We start from the raw sequence: 20235 nt of genomic DNA on the forward strand, positions 1-20235 counted from the left end.
TAAAAATATCGAGAATGTAGCGGTACTGTTCATTTCTTTCTATACTGCAAGTTTGATGCAAATTTAGAGTCACAGATGACCTCAAGATCACAGATACTGAGGCCATCCATATGTTTAATCAGCTCAATTTTTACACAACTTTAAATACTCATTTAGGCAGAGGCAGTTTCTTAAATTAGGAAGCTTTGGATCAGAATACAGCCTAAGTCCTTCCATAGCAGTTAATTAGTACCTTCTTTCGATACATTCCCAGAAAAAAAGAAACTAAATAAATGAACAAGAAGCTTAATTCCTTTTACAGTCAATGACAAGTGATGAGCACCCTTTAAAGTCTCATTCAGTCTGCCTAACCCAAGATTATCTCTCTGGAGGTACCTCTCCTTCCCCTGACACTGAAAAGAGCCTAATGTGGCCGACTGTGTCAGCCACAAAGAAAGAGAAAGACACCACAGAGGACCTCCTGTGGTGCGAGAGAAAGGTTACAACACTCTCAAGATTTCTGATGCTCTCAACAGCTGTGGCCATCCTTTTCTCTCTTGTATATTCAGGCACTATCCCACTTGGAAAAAATAGGAAAAGTCAAGTAAAAGTACTATCCCCACAGTTATGCTCACTATCCACAGCTGTTACTGGAAGAGAGCAGCTAACTTATATGAAGGCTGCATGTGGGAGGACCGTGAACTTGCAGACATTCCTGAAGGGAGCTTTAATCCTGCAAGGGAAGGAATTCACTGAATCGCCCACCAACACCAGCACACCACTAGAAACAATTTTTACATGCAACCTTAATTAACAAGAGCACCCTAAAAGGCTACAGAACCTCCATTTAAAAGTTTGACATAGAGCTCCCAGGGTCCACCCCACACATTTGCTTAAAAATAAGCATGTGGGAGCCTGAAAACAATGTTATCCTTTTTAGCTTTCAAACAACTGGAAAATGTCACAACCATTAACACCACTTCGAAGCATTTGTTTTCCTCTCAGTCACTTAGGCACTGCCTCAGGTGAAGATATGATTTTGCTTCAGATTGAACTGGGGTCAACTCAGGCTCCAGCTGATGAAGAAAATGTTGAAAATACTGGAACAACTTTGTATTGCAGGCGCTTCCATTGTAGTGTTCCAGGTATGCACATGAGGGAGAAGTCTGTGGGCCAGAGGAAGTAAATAAAGAAGATTCTCTAACAGTAGCTGCGGGCATTAAAGGCCATATGCAGAATCAGCGATTAAGCAAACCAAAACCATATTAAAAGGATCACAGTATAGCAATGCATTAAATTAAAACTGAAAAATACTTCCAAGAAAAAAAGAATGAGTTAAAAATACAAATCATTTTGTGGTTTCTTTTCAGGTGGGAACTCCATGGAAATGCTTTCTGTGCATACAGAGTCACATGCAGGAGAGATTATAAAAAATAACCCATTTACATTGTAACATTGTAACAACCTGCCATGACTGGGTTTCTTATTATAATACTGTTTTGCTAAGTGTTATGGAATAAGTATACACCTGAAAAAACCCTAAGCAAATAGATAGGTACTTCAGTCCTGATCAAAAGCTTCAAGCACAGAAGTATATTTTAAGGCAGACTTCACATATCAGAAGATACACTGAGCTCAGTGAAACTATGGATATTTAAATTCCCCACTAGGTCAGAGTTTTAAAGATGCTGTTACAAACAATACAAGTAAGTGCTGCACACACCTTGTCTGCAGCAAAAGAATAGTGTTTCCATGGCTGTCAATACAGCATCTTCCATGAATAATTCAGTCATTTGCAAACCATAGAGTAAAAAAAATTATAGACAACTCCAGCTTCTCAGAAAAGGGAGGCTCTGTAATTCAGAAACCACTTTTTCCACTGGATTTAAATGGGAAAGTTGGAAATGCAAAACGAGAATGTTGGGCTAGGTTTTCACCCTCCTTGTTCCAATTACACTGCCTGTCTCAGGCCCCAATTAGCTAGCTGAAAATTTCCCTATATAGGCAAGATCTGAGCTTTGGCACTTCCTTCATCAGCTTCTCCCTCCTGTCAGCCTGTGGGCTGTCAGAGCCAGGCAGGGTAGTCCTAGCACCTCCCTGAGAGTTCCCAGGTCTTGGGAAGACCCCAGTCAACCAGTGACAGAAAGACCAACACACAGATCTTCCCTGAAAGACTCATTATTTTGGGGCAAAAAAAAAGTTGAAGTGGCTGTGGCTGCATTTGGTATCTTAACCATCCCACAGCCTCCTACACTGACTGAACTGCAAGATCCAAGAGTGCTCGAGCCGTGCAGAAATTTTGTCACAAATGGTGGAAGGTTAAGATGCAGATGTCCCTGGTTTACATCCCAAAGTCTTCCTCCTAAGTTAGGGCTGTTCTCTCCCTTTCAGGCATGTCAGAGAGGCTTTTCCCTCAGACAGTACTCCTACAAGATAGTTTAAGCAAAGGTTTTTAAGCCGCTACCTTGAAATTTGAGACAAACTCCAATACTGGTCCCAGCTCAAGAGAAATAGGCTCCCTTGCCAATATTTCTCTCCCCATTTCCTTCTCCCACTTTGTCCTGCTTTCCCAATATTTGCAGAGGTATTGAATTGTGAGTTATAAAGTTTGATGGAAAGGAAAAACCACAATCAAACCCACTGGCAGGTCATCAACTACAACCAGACTGGGTCAACAAACTACAAGCCAGGTATCATATTTACATTAGTGTACATACAGGTAATTCAGTGCGGTGCCATTCCTTCCTCATCACTCCATGTGGGACAGATTGAAAGAGACAGAAGTTTTGCCATTGCTTTCACTAGGGCCATGATTTCATCTGGATAAAAATCCATGCTATAAAATTGTAAATCAACTGCACATCAAGGATGGAGTAGTTGTCACTATCACTGCAACTTTAAACAAGACACTTACTTTTAATATGGCTTGAATTGTAGCCAGGGAGTAATAGAGCTAAATCTGTGTGCAATGCTTTTCCACTTACTTTTTCTCAAGTAATATGTATCCAATTGAGCAACAATAACAAAGGAGAACCACACATGTACTCTTGCAAAACATACTTACAGCATTTAGTAATTTTCAATAGACAAATAAGATGTGACAGATGGATTTGAGAAAGTTGGGTTGACAAGATTTACTCATGTGGAGGCAAAAATCAGGGTTGCTTTATGAAAAAATCTGCAAATCAAGGAATTGCTAATGAACACTTTCTTGGGGCTTATTTGTTTATATTTAAAGGGTACTATAGCTAGCTCCATCTCTGTTTGTGCTGTTACCTCCCCATACAGAGAACAGCAAAAGAAAATACAAAACAATAAACGATACAAGAAATCCATCTGGAGTTAAGGCTATATTTATTGTTTTAAACTTTGCACACTCAACTTGATCACCGTCTTTCTGAGAACTCTGTGCTCAATAGGAGTTTCCTAAACAGAATCTGTGACCTGGTGACACAATATAGAGACTTACAACGAACATCAGAAGTGAAGTCAATGAGATTAGAAAAAAAACAACAAAAAAGCAAGAAGAAAGCCCCCTACGCTCTTTAAGGGAAGATTCTTTTACTTTTGATATATCAACAATGACATTTCTCGTTACTCTACAATAAGGACACAAAGTCTTTGAAGGACACAAAAAGAGGAGTTCAGTGGTTGAAGAGCTCAACTGAGCTTTCAGTTTTATGGCTGGTTTTACCACATTTAGGCTATGATCCAGCACTTAGTGACTTCAATGAACTTTGGATCAGGCTTTTAATCATATTAATTCCTTTTGACTCAAATAAGGAGATGAGTAGCATTTGAGTAAAACCTTTCCAACCCATGTACAAAGATGAAAATGCTTGGAAACTTTATAAAGTACAGAGCAAAACCCAGAAGCTACTGGACAGGAGCTTCACCACAGATTTCAGATGGACAAGGATATCCCTACCGCTCTCCTCAAATTTCCTTTCTTTAATATGCCAGCAGAATCAAGGTGATATAAACCAAATAACCAGAACTTTGTTTCACAATAAACAGAAAGAACCTTTTCAGGTCACAGATGTGGCCTTAACATACGCATTTATACACTTTCTCTTCTACTTCCTATCCACACCACGCCCCATAGGATGCTTTTAATCTTCTGCAAGACTGAGCGACAAGAAGTTAAGAGGAAGTAAGAACAGGAGTTCACCAAAACTTCTGTCCAGCAACCAGGGAAATAGCAGAGCTACTACTGGGCCTTTGAAAGCAAGTGACCATAGGAAATCAAGGTTGGCAGGGATTTAACCCTTCATGACATTTCGCTAACTTTTAAAGCAAATGCCTGAGCTTTTTAACCATGTTTGACATCTAATTAGTCGAGACAAACAAGAAGTTAAAATACATCCTTGATTTCTTTTGAAATAAAGCACCAACACTTAGCTCCAAGGTATCTGTTTAGACAAACAAGCACACATCTTAAAAGAAAGCACAATGACTGCCACAGAAAAGTGAAGTCACCTGGGTCATTCTTTTCACCCTGCATGTTTGGGGTTTTTTTTTTCCAATATCATAAGTTTATTTTACTCAACCACATCTCTTCATGGAGATGAGGAATGGGTAAGTAACTGGGTAGCTTCTTTTTCTACTTGCAAGCAGTTTAAATAGAGATGAATCACTTGGTATCACATAGTCACATGGCAGTGAAGTATATCCAGAGAGATAAGTATTAGCATGTGAGGTATTCTGTCAGTACCTAAAAGACATATTTTCAATACCCACAGCATTTAAGGATGTTCCTACGCAAGGTGTTAACATTGATCGGTGCACTGAGTACTGTGCTGGAAGCAAAATTTGTCTGGAAAAGCACCAGCTGACAAGGCTTAGTCTTCTCTGACTAATAATGATATCCCCATACCTGGGGATCAATGTAGCAGCACTCTCCTATTGACCTGGCCAAGCATTTACACCAGTACTTAATTTTAAGTATGTGAGCAGTCTGATCTGATTTTTAGAGTTACACATGTTTGAAGTCAAATGTGTGTCTCAAAGGCTACAGTGTGAATTCCTGTAAGTCTTCAGACTTCAACTTGCTCTGGATTTAGGCATTTACTGTCTTCACTGCATAGGAAACAGGGTTGCTCACCATTTGAACTCATTTTTGTTCCACAATGATCCACCAAGTATAAAACAGTTTTGATGTTCAGCTCAGTTTCCTGTTTTGATCATATAGAACTGACCATATAGCAAAATTTGATATCTGATATTTTAAAAAATGAAAATGAGGCTCTTTATCCCAGCAAGAGCAGAACTGGAAAACAACCAATCGGCAGAGCAGCGAAACATTTTTTAAAGGGTCTATAGATACAGCACCAGCGAGGTGGGAAAAAAAAAACAGAAGAAGAAAAAGAGAAAAGAAAAAAAGAAAACCACCGTCAGTCACATTTGGCCACTCTTTGAAATTAGTTTCTGTGCATTTAGCCAATATGAGCAGGGGTAGCAGACTTGAGCCATGGATAAACTTTAAAAGGGTGAAAAAAATAAACAGTAATTAATAAGCCATTAAACCCCTTTACAGGATATTTTTATAGCATTTATGCTTCTATATACTAATCTGAGTTTCAGTACGATTGTAGAAGTTTGGAAGCAATTAAGAGTTTTTTAATGAGTTTTTTGACATGACATGTAGTTACAGTAGAAGCTATCTTTAGACTCCATTATTCAAAATAATCAATTTTGTGTTAAATACAAATGTTTTTTCTCATTAACAGACTCTGAACCCCTTAAACTGTTCTTTTCATTCATATACTTTATAGTTTAAATACACACAAATATGCACATATGAGTTCTTTAAGAAAACCCGGCACATGCATTTATTTCACACAGTGCATCCAAGTTTTGCAGGTGCTTAATTCTTTTTTTCATCTGGAGTGTGAAGATGACGCCTGCTCTGTATCAGAGAGGACTTTCCCCCCTCTCATTTGCAGCATGAGAAAGATGAAAAAAAAGGAAAACGTATTTCTACTGGCAAGAGATGTATTGACACTATGCTGTAAACTGAGATTGACATCTATGACCAGGCAAGCACACACATGTTCTCTTTTTCCCTCTGTAGAAGCAGTGTGTTATTTTTCCTCTCTGCTTTCAGAACTGTAGCTGCTGCTCCTTCTCTCAGCCTTCAATAATCTGAGAATTATGAGGAGGCAGCTCTTCAGAGAGATGTGTATGTACCTAGGTGTATAGCTCTCTGTTTTAGAAAAAAATACTCTACAGCTCTTACATTTTAAACTTCTTTCCCAGTTGTACATTCCTCAGATTTGATGAATTCTTCTGAAAACGTACTTAGAGTGGAACTATGCTGATAAAGAGAAGAGCCTGTCTACTTCACCCTTCTCCTTTAATACCGGCACTATTATACAAAAGTTAATTACTGACAACTGCAGTGTGAGTGGCATTACACAATTTCAAACGTAAATGTAATCTCACAGCTCTCTTTCTTCAGTTACACCTTCCCTGTGATCTCTAATGACACACATCAGAGTACACCGAAAAGAACCGTGGTTCAAATAAATCGCACTGCATTAAACATCCATAGGCAGCATTTTCTGGTGCCTAGCAGTCCTCTCCTCCTTTTCTGGACTGATCTGTTCCTTTCAGTTTATAGTTTCTTGGCAAACCCACCATCTACTGCTTATGTTAGGCATCTGATTGTCAGATTTGTACAAACTGAATAGTCATGACTTGAAAATTAACCACTTCATGCCTAAAATATAAAATTAAAAAATATATAAATCTTCATCTATTCTATGATGTTTAAAGCAGATCTGGGATGGTGGCTGCACTGCATGCCCAGCATGGGGGAGATGAGCTGGGTGGCCAAACGCGACTCATCGTTTTGAAGAGTAAAGTCCGGTGAAATAGCACAAGACTGAAAAATGCTCTAACAGGGATCAGCACGATCCGGAGTCCTCGTCTGCAACCGCAACTAACTCTTCTTTGTCTAGGTTTAAACTGCCTGGTACCGACCGCAGCACGGAGAGGCTTTTTAAGTAAATGTTTTCAGAAATTTCTCCTAATGTCAATTTCCCCTTTGGAAGATAAGGAAAAGCAGCGAGGAAGGTGAGGAGGGAGGCAGTGACGGAGCAAGGAGGAGAGAGGTTCGTAGGAAAACCGAGAATAAGAGAGAACAACAGACTTACCTTTATACGATAATTTGAGCCTTGGCACATTATTCTTCACATGCTGGCAGTTGACTCTTCCTGCTAGTAATACTCCCAAGGAAAGCAAGGCAATCCCCCTGAGCCAGCCCATGCTGCAGCAGCCACTGTAGGGTCCCCGCCAGCCGCAGCCGTGGCGCTCCCCGTCCTGCCGGGCGCCGCCGGGGAACTTCAGGCAACCTGGGGAGCGGAGGTAACAGGTGATGGGGGTGGGCTCCGCTCCGCGCCCGCCGCGCCCCGACGCCGCCGCTGCCGTCCCGGCCCCCCGCTCGCGGCCGCCGCCGCCGCCGCCGGGGCAACTTCAAGCCCCTCTCACGCACACGCCGCGGGCCGGAAAGGGAGGCAGCCCCCGGGCGCGAGCGGCGTGCGGCGGGGGGGCGGCATGGTGCGGGCGGCGGCGGCGGCGCGGGCCGGGGGCAGGGGCCGGGGCCGGGCCGGGCCGGGCCGGGGCGGGGCGGGCCCCGCTCCGCTCCCCGCGCGGCGGGCGGGTCCCGGCGGCGGGGGCGGCCCCGCGCTCCCCGCGCTCCCCGCGCACCGCCCGGCGCGGGGACACCAGCGCTGCCCGCGCTCCCGGAGCGCCTGACAATGGGAGCGCCGGCAGGGGCGACCCCCCCCACGCCCCCCCTTCCCCGGCTGTCACAGCACATGCAAGGAGCTAGGAAAAAAATAAAAAAGAAAAAAAAGGAGGAAAAGAAAAAAAAAAAAAAAAAAAAAAGCCCACATCGCGGCAGAGATGAGAGAACAGAAACCTCCGCCGCGCTTGGGGAGGGCACGGAGCTAAACATTTCACCAGCTGTTTCATGTCATTGCCCAGGTTGTTGGGTTTGGTTTTGCTTGGTTTGGGTTTGTTGCGTTTTGTTTGGTTGGTTGTTCGGTTTGGTTTTTTAAAATCATTTTACAGTTCTAATCAAAAGATGCACGTCCCACGTTAAAAACAACAACGGCACAACACAGCCCACGACGTTGCTACCCACATAAATAACAGCTCCTGCCCATAGCGTAATCCTCTTCGGGTTGTTCCCAGTTAAAAACGAGTAACAAAGTCTCCCATCAGCATAACTTTACCGCTGAAGCTTTTAAAGCCTTGTTAGGGAAGGTTGCTCTAACCCTCCCTCCTTCCCCACCTCCTGCACTACTCCAATTCAAGCAAAGAAATTCCTAGTAAAGCCCACTTCAACAATCAGTTCAAGACATGGACAGGTCTAGAGGGGCTCATAAATTACACAGGAGTATTCTCTGAAGTGTTCTTGTAAGTTGAAAATGTTCCAAACCTTCCGATTTCTAGGACTGTGTGATTATTGTAATATATTTTTGTGCAACGAAACTAGATAAAGATTTTTTTGTTTGTTTGTTTGGACAAAAGGACACACAGAATTCCCAGAGGTCTTTAAGGAGGTGTAAATACAAACATATAAGCAAACATAAGCTCTCCCCTCCCAAATATCTGAACAAACCCCTTCTAGTGAGTGACGGTTTATTAAAATTTCCATGCTGTGCTGAATATCAATGTAATGTGTATTTTGGGATGTAATGTCTTACACAGATATGTACCCTGTGCTACATTCCTGATGCAGTATTGACAGAAACGCTGGCAATCAGCCTTTGTAAAACATTGGCGTCATCAAAGAAGTGTGATGATCCCTCTGTATTTCATTCTATGTTTTTCCAGAGCATGTGAGTACTTTATGCTGACTACTGGTACTATGGCATTTCAGTGAGAGTCTCTTCCTTCATTTTACCACTATTTACTGTGGTTTAAAAACCAATTATCTAGCCCCACTGATGATGACCACACTACACACTGGATTACACAAACACACCATCTCTCTTCTGTGTTCAGACCTAGATACTAAACCAGCATTTAGGAAATAGTTTTAAATTTAAAAGTGAAGTTCACAGTTGAAAAAGCGGGTGTCAGTATGGTTCTAATTAAAATGTAAAGACTTGTGCAGAACAAGGCTTGGTGCTATGGTAAAACAAGGGCTAAAATTCTGTCATTGCTGCTTCCATTGCTTAATATTCACACACCAGTGGAAAAGAAGGGGCTTTTTCCCTCTCCTTTTTAACAAATTCTTCTGCTTCCTGAGCTTAATTCATTAATCCCATGGCATTGTATCTGGCAGATTCAGCAATTCTATTGATCAGAAGCATTGTTTAGAAAAGAAAATAAAAAAATAATGTTGATTTTGGTCATTCCCACACTTGTTATCCTGAGCATTTTCATGCTTCAGGCAGTGGATTAGAGCTCCAAAATGACAAGAGACGCCTGTCTGTTTTCCATGGATTACTTGTTACAGACATTCACTCTGCAAAGGAATTCATGTCACTTTGAGATTATTTGGAGAATTGGCCTAATGAATTATCCTTTTGTATTGAGCAAACAATTAGAAACAAAACACAAAAGATGCACCATATTCGGGACTTTATAAAGCACATCATTTTACAATGATGTTGTTACACTCAATTTACTTCTAGTTGCATAAAGAAGGCACAGCTACTTCTTTTTTTTCTCATGAGGAGAAGATAGTACAAAGCTAAAAACCTGTCTTTCTCATGTAGAATGAACATGTAACACTCCAGACTATTTTACATCAATCATATAAACAAACCACATTCCCAGTCAATATATATTTTCCCCAGAAAACGTATGTATTAGATACAATGAATACTAACTTATCCAAGATTGCATTTGAGAGATAAAATACAGCATTTTTTAAGGGGAGATGAGATACTTTTTGCATCCTTCATGTGAGAGACCACTCACTTTTTGCCTTCCTCTGTGGGATACAGCAGTCTAAAGACATAGAGAAGGGTAAAACCTGATCCTTCTGCTATTTAGCTCTAAGTAGTGCTAATCAGCTAGTCAGGAGAGCATATGCTACACCCCCTTATAAGGAGAGGGGCAATGGCAGCACTTCAGTGGTGCTTGAAGAGGCTTTATATCTCAAAGGCACCCATTGCCATATGGTGCTTCTGCCAAGGCGAAACTGGGCTTTGCTTGGAAGGAATGATTTGGCCAAGACTCTTACAGCCAGTGCCAGAAATGTCAACTCTGGGAATTTAGGGTGGGCAACAACTCACTTTCAAATAACAATCTATTCACCTTTTTTCTTTGGTCTTTTGAAAGAGATCTAGCTTCTGAATTTAGAGAGAGGCAAAAAAGTAAAATACAAACTTTCTCAGTTCTTAAGATAATACCCTTATCCCCGGAAGAAATGAAGACCACAGTTATTAGCTTAATAAATTATTCCGTTATTGGAAGCAAGTTCAAAAAGAATAACAGTTCTTCTGCATCTTTTCCCATATTTGTTGCAGATTTTATTTTTATTTTCTGTAATGGTATTTATAAGACATTCTATATAGTGTTTTATGTTTCAAGCTCCAGATAGGCCCTTGTGGGCTCTGTTTAACATTTCTGCTCTCGTGCTGTGTTGTATTATGATTTGGAGTTTTTTTATGCCACCTTCCAATATGTGCAGCAACTTCACATTGATAGATCCCACAAAAAGTTATATTTGGATGGTTCTGGGCTTTCACTGTTGACCATCCATGCAGAATTACTCTAACAATCACTTACAAGTTGGCATAATTTGGTACTTCTCATTACTCAGAAATAGTATTACTTGACTCATGATTTGTTCAAACCTTGCTGCTTGCTGTGATTTTTATGCTTAGAAACTCTTGAAAGCTTAACTGCTGTAAGAAAGTCGTTAGTGTGCTTTAGAAATGGACTTCTGTTTTCAAGATTGTTTCCTGTGTTTTGGATGAGTCATTACTTGTTTATATGGATGTGATCAGGTCTTTCTCAGAACTATGCAGGAATTACCAGAATCCAGTTTTGACACTTGGTAGTAATCCAGTAATCTTTGAGGCAAAGATTTCTTAAATGTGCAATTTCTGACTAAAATCAGAGAAAAAACCCCAAAACTTCTCATTCTGCATCCTATTGCTAAAAACCTTCTTAGCGCACTCATGCAGGAAATGTGAAAACTTAACTAAGATACACTCCCTGCTATTTTTGTCTATAGCAGGCGAATTGCTTGATAAGCAGAATATTTGCAATTCTGCAAAGGGTCCCTTTGAAATTTGTGAGTTGTATATATAATGATACTTTGAAAATGTTTTCAAATAACTGAATCATTATTGGTCCAAAAGGAGGCTTAGTCTAGAAAACAATTTTAAGTGCGTTTTTCATGGGATGTGTGAGAGACCCAGAATGCAGTGTCATAACCCAGTGACTTCAGAAGCAAAATCCCTTGTAAGAATATCCAGACATCATCTACCACATTTTACTCTTATGTCACAGGTTGCCACTCTCTCGTGTGGGATGCTACAAACTTATTGTGGGAACATACTAGAAACATGATGAACAAGAATGTTTAAAAATAATCTTTTTGGCATATGAAGGGGGTTGTTTTTCACACAGTTGCAGTGCATGCACCTGCTAGTGGAGTAAAAAGAATCATCAAGTGGTGTTGGGGAAAAGCAACAATGCAGGGGATCTTCAAATGTTGGCCTCTCTCCTGAAGGCAACATGTCATGAAGCTCTACCTCTGAGGTTCAAGTCCTTTGCCTATATAAGACAGGAGTCTAAACCTGGAATCTATTTGACATAAAGCTTATTGCTGACACAGTTGTTCTCTTTTTCTCAAGGAAGAGAAAGAACGAAAAGAAGGAAACCTATAAAAGGCCTATACAGTGAAGAAAAATGCTTCTGATAGCCAGACCTGCTGAACTGGATATCAGCTATTATTTTTACAGTGTTGATGATTATCACATTAGCTCAAGAGGTTATAAGTATCTCTTTCCACCTGTTTTTTAGGGGATTTAAAATTCTGTTTAGTGGCACTTTTTGATTTCTGAAGCAATCGCAGAGCAAATTTATTTAAAAATGCATCAGCAAAAAGACATACGCAGGTGTAGAGTTTAAAATTTTGTCAAACTGCAGTTGCCAAAATCACAGGCTTGCATTTTTATCTGGAAATATTCTTGCTTTTGGAAGTCTAGACATGTCTTTTCCCAGCACTCCCTTGGGCTTTGTTGCATTTGGTAGCCTTATTCGAATCTCCTCCATCTACATAAATCCGCACCATTTCTTATTATTGAATGTGATTGGGTTGCTAACCAGGCTAGTCAGTATCTGTGTCCTCTCAATAACACTGCATCTTACCATCTTGTCACAATCAACTTTTCCTTCATTTCTCGGGACTAATGAGACTGTACTCTATGTGATGCTAGTACTTTTGGCAGCATAATGGGATCTGTATCAGTATGATGTGTTTTATTCACAATGCTTTCAGGTCTATTAAACACCTCATCAAACTCTTCAAAAATTTTCTTTGCATCCTGTTCTGTAGACAGGTTACATGCCTGTCTGAACAGCAAAATTTTCAGATTGCTCTTCAAACCTAAACAAATCTTTTCTATTCCCTTGGCCTCAGCTGCCTGATGTTCATCTCAGACACAGATGTACAGCACCTGTGATATCCAGAGCTTTGGTAGGAAACCCACCTTAACAGCTCAGTACCAGGCATGTGACTTTAATAAGAGTTACAAAAAATTTATTTTCCCCAATCCCTGGTATGGGTCAGTAGCTTCTGTTTTCAATGGATTAACTCCAGGATACTGATGCAAATTGCACAAAACTTCCAAGTCTTTTAACTTCCAAGCACAGAGACTTCTGTCCCTCTAATTGCTCCCGTTTATTGGCTGTTGGGCCTTCATTGAGGAAATACTGGACATATGGTTTTTTTACAGGAGATGCGGGAAATGCAAAGAAATATTTGATGTTCTAATTCTTCAGAAAAAAGCCAATTTAAGAAAAATCAAGGGAAAGGGAAAAGGGAAAGGGAAAACCAAAGAAACAGCAGCTATGAAACTTTTGGCTCCTTAAATCCTATTCCGGGCCTGATGTATTGAACTTTGTTGAGGGAAGTCTAATCAAGCCAGAAGGTCTCCTCCCAAATGACCAGCTGCAGAATCACTTGCTCCTCTATCCTGACAGATTTAATGCTTGGTGGATCTCTGAAAAGACAGATAATAAACCAGTTCTGTCCTCTTCTCCACTATTGGCTGTGGAGACAACTTGCAAGGTGTATTACACACAAATGAATTACACATTCAGCTATTTTGGCCTTCAAATCCAATTTTGGCTTTTATCACCCACTTCTTTTCTGAATTGGAACAACTGATGATACATAAAATATTTTCCTCCAAAAAACCCAACAAATCTCTATGATCAGAAAAATAAGACATGGATCAGGTCAGGATTTTCTGCTTGTCTTTGAAAGTCCTCTGATGTTCTGATTTGCATCTTTAGACCCCTGTATACTTTCCAATGTCTGATCCTAAGGGACTTCCCCCAGGCCACACACTAAGACATTAACGTGGCGGGAAATTGATCCCGCATTTCTCACGTACTGTGCCAACAGCCACATCCTTACCTCTTCATTTGTCATAGTATGCAAGTCATTCCTGTCAACCCTAAAAGTCCCTCCTTATCACTCCGTATACAGAAAATCCCCAGTTCTATTGTATCTGGGATTCATCATGGCCAACCTTTTGGCCCTATGTAATTTTGCTTAGTAACATTTAGTGCCTACTGTCAAAGGCTTGAAAGACACAACGCTATCTTTTGTGCCGCCCATTCATCACAGGCTTTTAAATAGTCCAGGTGAATTGCAGCAAACCACAAACTGAAAGCGTGTGCAGCATCTGCTATGATCATCGTTCTTTTCTGGACCTTTCTTCTATTTTTTTTTTTTCTTCTTGTGCTGAGCGGGTCATTATTATATGACAAAGATTTAAAACCAACAGAAACAAAACCACTGACTGTCATCTTCACGCATATTCCCTATTTGACTTTCTAGACTGGAAAACTTTTTAATGAGGATGCTTTTTTTTTCACAGACCGACTGCAAGTCAGATTCTGTTGAACAGTGTGTGTGGGTGCAAATTGTCTTTGGAAGATCAAACAATATCACACAAACACAGGGGCTAAAGAGTCAGTTTATGGCTTCTGATGCCAAAACTGATAGATATTTAATCACTGCTCAGATAGCCTGTGGAAACTGGGAATGGTAAGTAAACTGTGATAGCTTAGGAAAATTTGGTTGAACTTTCAATAATTTGACCTCTGGGAATGCTTTTAGAGTCAGCAATGCGTACAAGTGTGTGCTAGAAGAGGAGAGAGGGGAATTCAAAGAAAAGCAAGGTCTAAGAAAGCATTAACTAACTCTCTCTTTCCCTCTCAGAATCCCCAGTGAATAGGGGTATCAGCAGGGGAGGGGAACTTTATTCCTTCTCCTGTTTGCATTTGTAACTATTTCAGAAAATCTTTACACTGCATTATTTTCCTGATCTGTCATACACTCATTATTTATCTGATATCTTACATAACATAGCTTTTTTGACATCAGACTTCGTGATATTTTAGACAGGTAAATATAGACATTGGAAAGAAAGGTTTTCTTCTCTCTCCTGAAGTGTTGAAATCCAAAACAAAATTAGGATGGAGCTGAACAAGTCAGTCACATAAATCTTGTTTGTGGAAATCCAAACGTATGTTGGACACATGCACACACGTATACAATTAGAGCAATTTTTTAGGAAAGTAACTGAAAACACAGCTTGGTTTCTGTTTCTTGGGCATTCTAGAAATACTTAGCTACTTTGACAATTGCATGTGCATAGAGAGAATAACTACAAAGAGCATCAGGTAATAAAACGAACATCCCTGACTCTACAATGAGGATTTTTCCACCAGTACTTGGTCTTGGGGAAAATGCAGTCAAACACAAGTCTGAACAGTTTCAGTGTCCCTTCCCTTTTTTCTCTCCAGGCAGGATATGAAGCTGCAGTTTCAGTGCTCAGAACTCCCTGGAGCATCTCACCCACTGACTGGGAACTAACAGCAGTGGTAGAGGTGGTAAAAGTGGCAAAGGAAAGGGAACATATGGCCAGATGTAGGGAAGAGTGCTGCACCAAGTCAGCCTGACACCTTGTTGGAGATCACATGATAATGGAGATCTGCTGACACCGTGTAACATCGTTTTGCTCTCTCAGAGCCTGCCCTGTTCTCTGTAACTGAGGAGAAGGAAAGACAAAGATGCTGTTACTGCCAGTAAGTATTTCCCACAACAATGGAAATTCTTGATTCTGGACCAGAATTAGCTACTTAGTGACACCTTAGGGACTTGTGATCAGACTAGGAAGGAAAAAAATTATATTCTAATAAGCCAGCTTTTCTGTGCATGCAAAGTAGTTTAACTAAAAGATATACCAAAGTAGTCATGGAAAAAGGCTGGACTCATATAGGCACACTATGTATCTATACATATATACACATAAAGACAATACATGTTCCATATTGATAGTATAACATAAAATTAGCATAATTAGCCATTTTCATTTCCCCTGGCTTTTACAGTGTCTCACAGATTAATCCCTCAGGTTTTCTTTTTTGCTGTTTTTTTTTTTCTTTCTGTTTAAATCTTACAGCATCATGTACTAGTTTCATGAATCTCTCAGCCAAATTCTTGAATACCTTAATTATTTCTTCAAGTTTACCTATCAAATTTTTAAGCTATAAATGTGTCTGTGAAGGTTGCTTTTTGCTTTTCTTCTTTTTCTTTTAATGTTTGTCTCTACCTTCAAGTGAAACAGAACAAAAATATGTCCATAAAGACAAAAATTCCATTGTTTATACTGATCAGCGCAGTCTAGGCAGTGAGTGGGAAAAAAATCGAGACATCTGTTGAATACAAATGAAGGCAGCAGGTTGGTGTGTGAGGTGTGTGAGTTCTTGTGTTCTGAAGCTACTTGTCATCTGCTTTTAGTGACTGAAACCTCACTCTGCTCCTCTCCCCCCTCCACCACAGGACAAAGCTAAGGAAAATACTGTCACTCCAGGAAGGTTACTTTACATGAAATTGCAGAATGTGATGCATGCAAAAACTCAGTCTTTACCCATTTGCAGCAGTGTTCCATGTCAGACTTAAGTTTGCCAATGACAATTTTGTTCTAAAAACACACTTTTAGCTGCTGATAAAGAGCCTTGGAACTACTTACGTAATGTTGCTAACAGAGAACAGTGTGCCTAAGCCTAGAATTAGTGTCCTTAAAGGTTTTATTGTGGTGGCAGACCCAACTGTTAGGAGAGCTGCCTTGTGCCCAAAAGGTCTATTTTGTGCTTCAGCCACAGGGGCTTTCACAATAAATTGTGAAAATTGGAAGGACAAGAGGAAAAAAACAGGACGCCATACTTCAAACAAATCTTGCTTCCCATTTTTCTTCCAAAGTGTTGAACGATACATGACATCATATGATGTTTGGTAATTCTCCCTTCTCTATTTTGAAGGGAATAAATGGGTTCTATTTCTGAGAAGATGTATTCAAGCCAAATTTTACTGTCAGTTACCCTGATGTCAGTCCCTAGCAAAAACAATTCAAATGCAATTCCTCTGGATTCACACTGATGTAACGGAGAGCGGAATGTGGTGCTTGAAAAAGCAGCTGTCACCTTATGGAAAACTTATGAAATATCTTATTTGGAAACAAGTGCTCTTCTGTGCAGTTTATTTCCCCGTACTTCTTTTCTTCTGGTCATTTTTTCTGAAGACAATGTTTTAAAACAGAATCACTGTTGTTTCCTAAGAATTCATCTGCTTCTGCACTTATTCCCCACCTGACATCATAATCCTCTGGTTGTGATAGAATAATCACTTTTGCAATGACCAATTGTGATTCTACAAGCTGGGCTTAAAATCTGATCCAAAAAATGCCTTTTACTCTGATATCTTACATAACGTCATATCAAATTTTGTCTCAAGAGATAATAATTTCAACCAAGTGACATCAATTAAGTTTTCATACAAGGGAGTGGTACACTTGGCATAACCCCCTAGAGATAAAGTCCTCCAGGCTTTACAGTTTTATGATTTGACCTTTAAAAATATTTCTACTTTCTGCCCAATGCTTGGTGATACAAGTCTAATGATTCTGCTGAAGAAGAAAGCATTACATATACAGTTCAGTCCAGTCTCCCACAGGAGTTAAATGTTGCAACAAACAGAAGCTTAAGGAAAGGAAAATCAAATGCAAATGTATTTCTCATGAATTGTTCAATGAATCTCAGATACCATAGTGATTTATGTGAATAACTTGAAAAGCAACATCCTTCTTGACAAGCGCTGAGTGAGTACCCTTCTAAAGTTTGCAGTCTTATGTTTGAGGATACAGTTTCATCCAGTATTTTTGCTCTGAAATTCAGTGGTTTCTCTGTTCATCCTACCATCTTTGGCAGCTTTAACCGGAGTTATTCATGGGTTTCAAATTATGCACATGCTTTGCTGGATCTGCGCCCATGTGTGTTGAAATTTTGTAAAGAGTAGGACAGACAGCACAATCCAGAATCAGGGAGAGCCAAGTTTTGTTCTCTAGCACACTTGAAACTTTAAGGAAGGACCTCCGGGAAAAATAGGTGTCTAGGGAAGCAGGTTATCAGATGCTGCATAAACTAAATCTTACCTTTTTGACAGCTGATTGCACTTGAAAATTGAAGACTGTGCTTAAACTTAAGCCTGCTGACTAACTCAGCAGGATGCAGGACTGAGATTTCTTGAGTCTCGAAGTTTCATGTTTAAGTACACTATTATACTGAGATTTGAACTGTAAATTATTTTTAAGAAATATTAAACTCTGGTTTGTTTAAATGACTGGATTTCAATGTTTTCTTCTATAACAGATATTTCTAAGGAAATTACTTCCTTAATTAAAATATTCTGCTTCTTATAAGACATTAAACATACAAATGAACACATGAAAGAAGTAAACTAATATTTTGTTAATAGTCTCTACTGCAATTGTTCTTTTAAAGTAATTATTTCTCATTAAAGATCTCAGAAGTTTCCACCCTTCCACAAATTTTATCTTGCAAAGCCCAGAGAACTCTGGCTTGTGAAGAAATTATTTTCTTCTTGGTAAAATGATGGAGTGCCCAGCTATAGAACTGTAAATTTTTCTGTGCTATCATCTCCATGAAAGCCATGTGCACACAAGATGAGTCTTGTACACCGGAAGATGGATCTCTGATGACATGAATTAGTACATAGCATGTGTTGCTTTGGAAAACTTTGTTTCATATTGAACACTGGTTAGTGATACTCTCCAGTAATATCACATTACGAAACTGATTATAAAAATACCACAACCACATTATGGATAAAGTTATTATCCATCCTGTATGCCACACCAATGCCTTACCATGCAAATCCATCCTAGATTTATTGACCACAAATTATTGTATATGTGAAATAAATGAGTTGGAGAAAGAAGCATATCTTTATGGCTTTCAGCACATCTCCAGTGGAATCAGCATGAAAAACGCAAAAGCTATTTCACTAATCTCTTCCAACATTTTTTATCTGAAACAACCACTGCCTCAAAAGCCATATTTCTTCACTGATCATGTTTTCAAGACTCCTGAAACAAAGGTTTCAAAGTATAGTTTAGGATAGAGATTAAGTTATTTGCTTGTTTGTATGTTTCCTCTTTTTTTAAACATATTGTATAGTTCAATTACTGGAAAGGCAAAGTTTGAGATGGTTACTGGTGTTATTGCATGAAATTGATCTGGGCTCCAGCCAAACTCTAGTCTCATTCTCGTTAAGGCGGAGACATTCAGATGAAAATTAAGATCCTTCTAATGAAATACACTGGAGAATTAAGTTACAAGTGGCAGGACACATTACCTTATTTATCTAGTTGTGCTTGCGTGATTTGCTATACCAGCCATTATGACAAATGTTCCTTACGCAATCTATTTTCAAGACTATTTCCATTAAAAGTAACATGATTGAGTACACTGCTTTGCTCATAGTTGAGATATGCTCCAATGTTTATATCAAACCAATTAAACTGTGTTGTTTTAAAGCAATAAAAATGGTTCTGTAATTGCCACATGTTCTTCTCTGCCATTTTCAAGTCTGGAGGCTAGGAAATAGTTTGCAAGTTTCTGTGCACGCTATTTCTTCCCTCACGCATTTGACCTCAATTTTATCTTGCACTGATTTGTGTTATAAAACATTCTAGATATTTCGTGTGTGTGTGTGATGGTAGTCCTTATTTATCTTTTCCTAACATTTGGAATAAAGATACCGAAAGTGATACTATTATTGTTACTGCTATTGTTATTTCAAGCATTTTTCTTGCTTAACGTTATCAGGGTTGTACCCACCATGTTACAGGTAAAAATCCCTGAGCAGCTACATTAAAACAATGTAGTTGCTCACAGTCACATCATTGATGTATGATACTCTTGCTAGCAGTTGAGAAATGTGTTACATAGGTCCCTTTGACACATCTGCTCTTGTGCAGTGTGTGCCATCATGTTCAAAAGCATGTATTAATTCTGAGTACCTCCATCTGAACCAAATTAAAAGATCCTGAGTTTGAAATAACGGGTGTCCTAAGAACTGTTTTTCATAGAATGTTACATTTGGAGATAAATAAACTTAGATACCATTTCTGGAAACCTCTTGGAAAGCCTTAATTGTGGGTTTAAATTTTGGGAATTAAGCTATTTAAAATTCTGTCCTGTGGCATCTCTGTATGCAAGCAGGCAAATAAGGAAGGGTCTTCTTTTCAATACCTGAAATTACAAGGAACATATTTCTCTATGGACTTTTGATACCTTCTGTGGAAACCTTTCCTTTGCATTCATAAGTTTCCTTGTGTGGGGTTTGTGAGACCCCACCTGGAGTGCTGCATCCAGCTCTGGGGTCCTCAGCACAAGAAGGACACAGACTTGTTGGAACAGGTTCAGGGGAAGGCCATAAAGATGATTAGGGTGATGGAGCACCTCTCCTATGAGGAAAGGCTGAGAGAGTTGGGATTGTTCAGTTTGGAAAAGTGAAGGCTCCAGGGAGACCTTATTGCAGCTTTCTGATACCTAAAGGGGCTACAAGGGAACTGGAGAGGGACTTTTTTACAAGGGCATGTGGTGATAGGACAAGGGGGAATGGCTTTAAACTGAAAGAGAGCAGATTTAGGTTGGATATTAGAAGGAAATTCTTTACAATGA

At 39.6% G+C, this 20235-nt stretch overlaps 1 protein-coding gene across 2 annotated transcripts in view; it reads right to left on the reverse strand.

Moving 5' to 3' along the window:
* SEMA3A (semaphorin 3A) overlaps window positions 1-20235 on the reverse strand; it is a 237593-nt gene that overhangs the window by 158764 nt on the left and 58594 nt on the right. The window contains exon 2 of one of the 2 annotated variants that reach the window (XM_032106485.1): window positions 7137-7334. In XM_032106485.1, the coding sequence (XP_031962376.1) occupies window positions 7137-7248 (112 nt within the window). In that variant the 5' untranslated portion in view covers window positions 7249-7334. Of the gene's footprint in view, window positions 1-7136; window positions 7435-20235 lie in introns of those variants that run through there. The other variant, XM_032106484.1, reaches the window with a different exon arrangement.

The sequence above is a fragment of the Corvus moneduloides genome, chromosome 4 (assembly GCF_009650955.1).
Source record: "Corvus moneduloides isolate bCorMon1 chromosome 4, bCorMon1.pri, whole genome shotgun sequence".
Taxonomy (NCBI): Eukaryota; Metazoa; Chordata; class Aves; order Passeriformes; family Corvidae; genus Corvus; species Corvus moneduloides.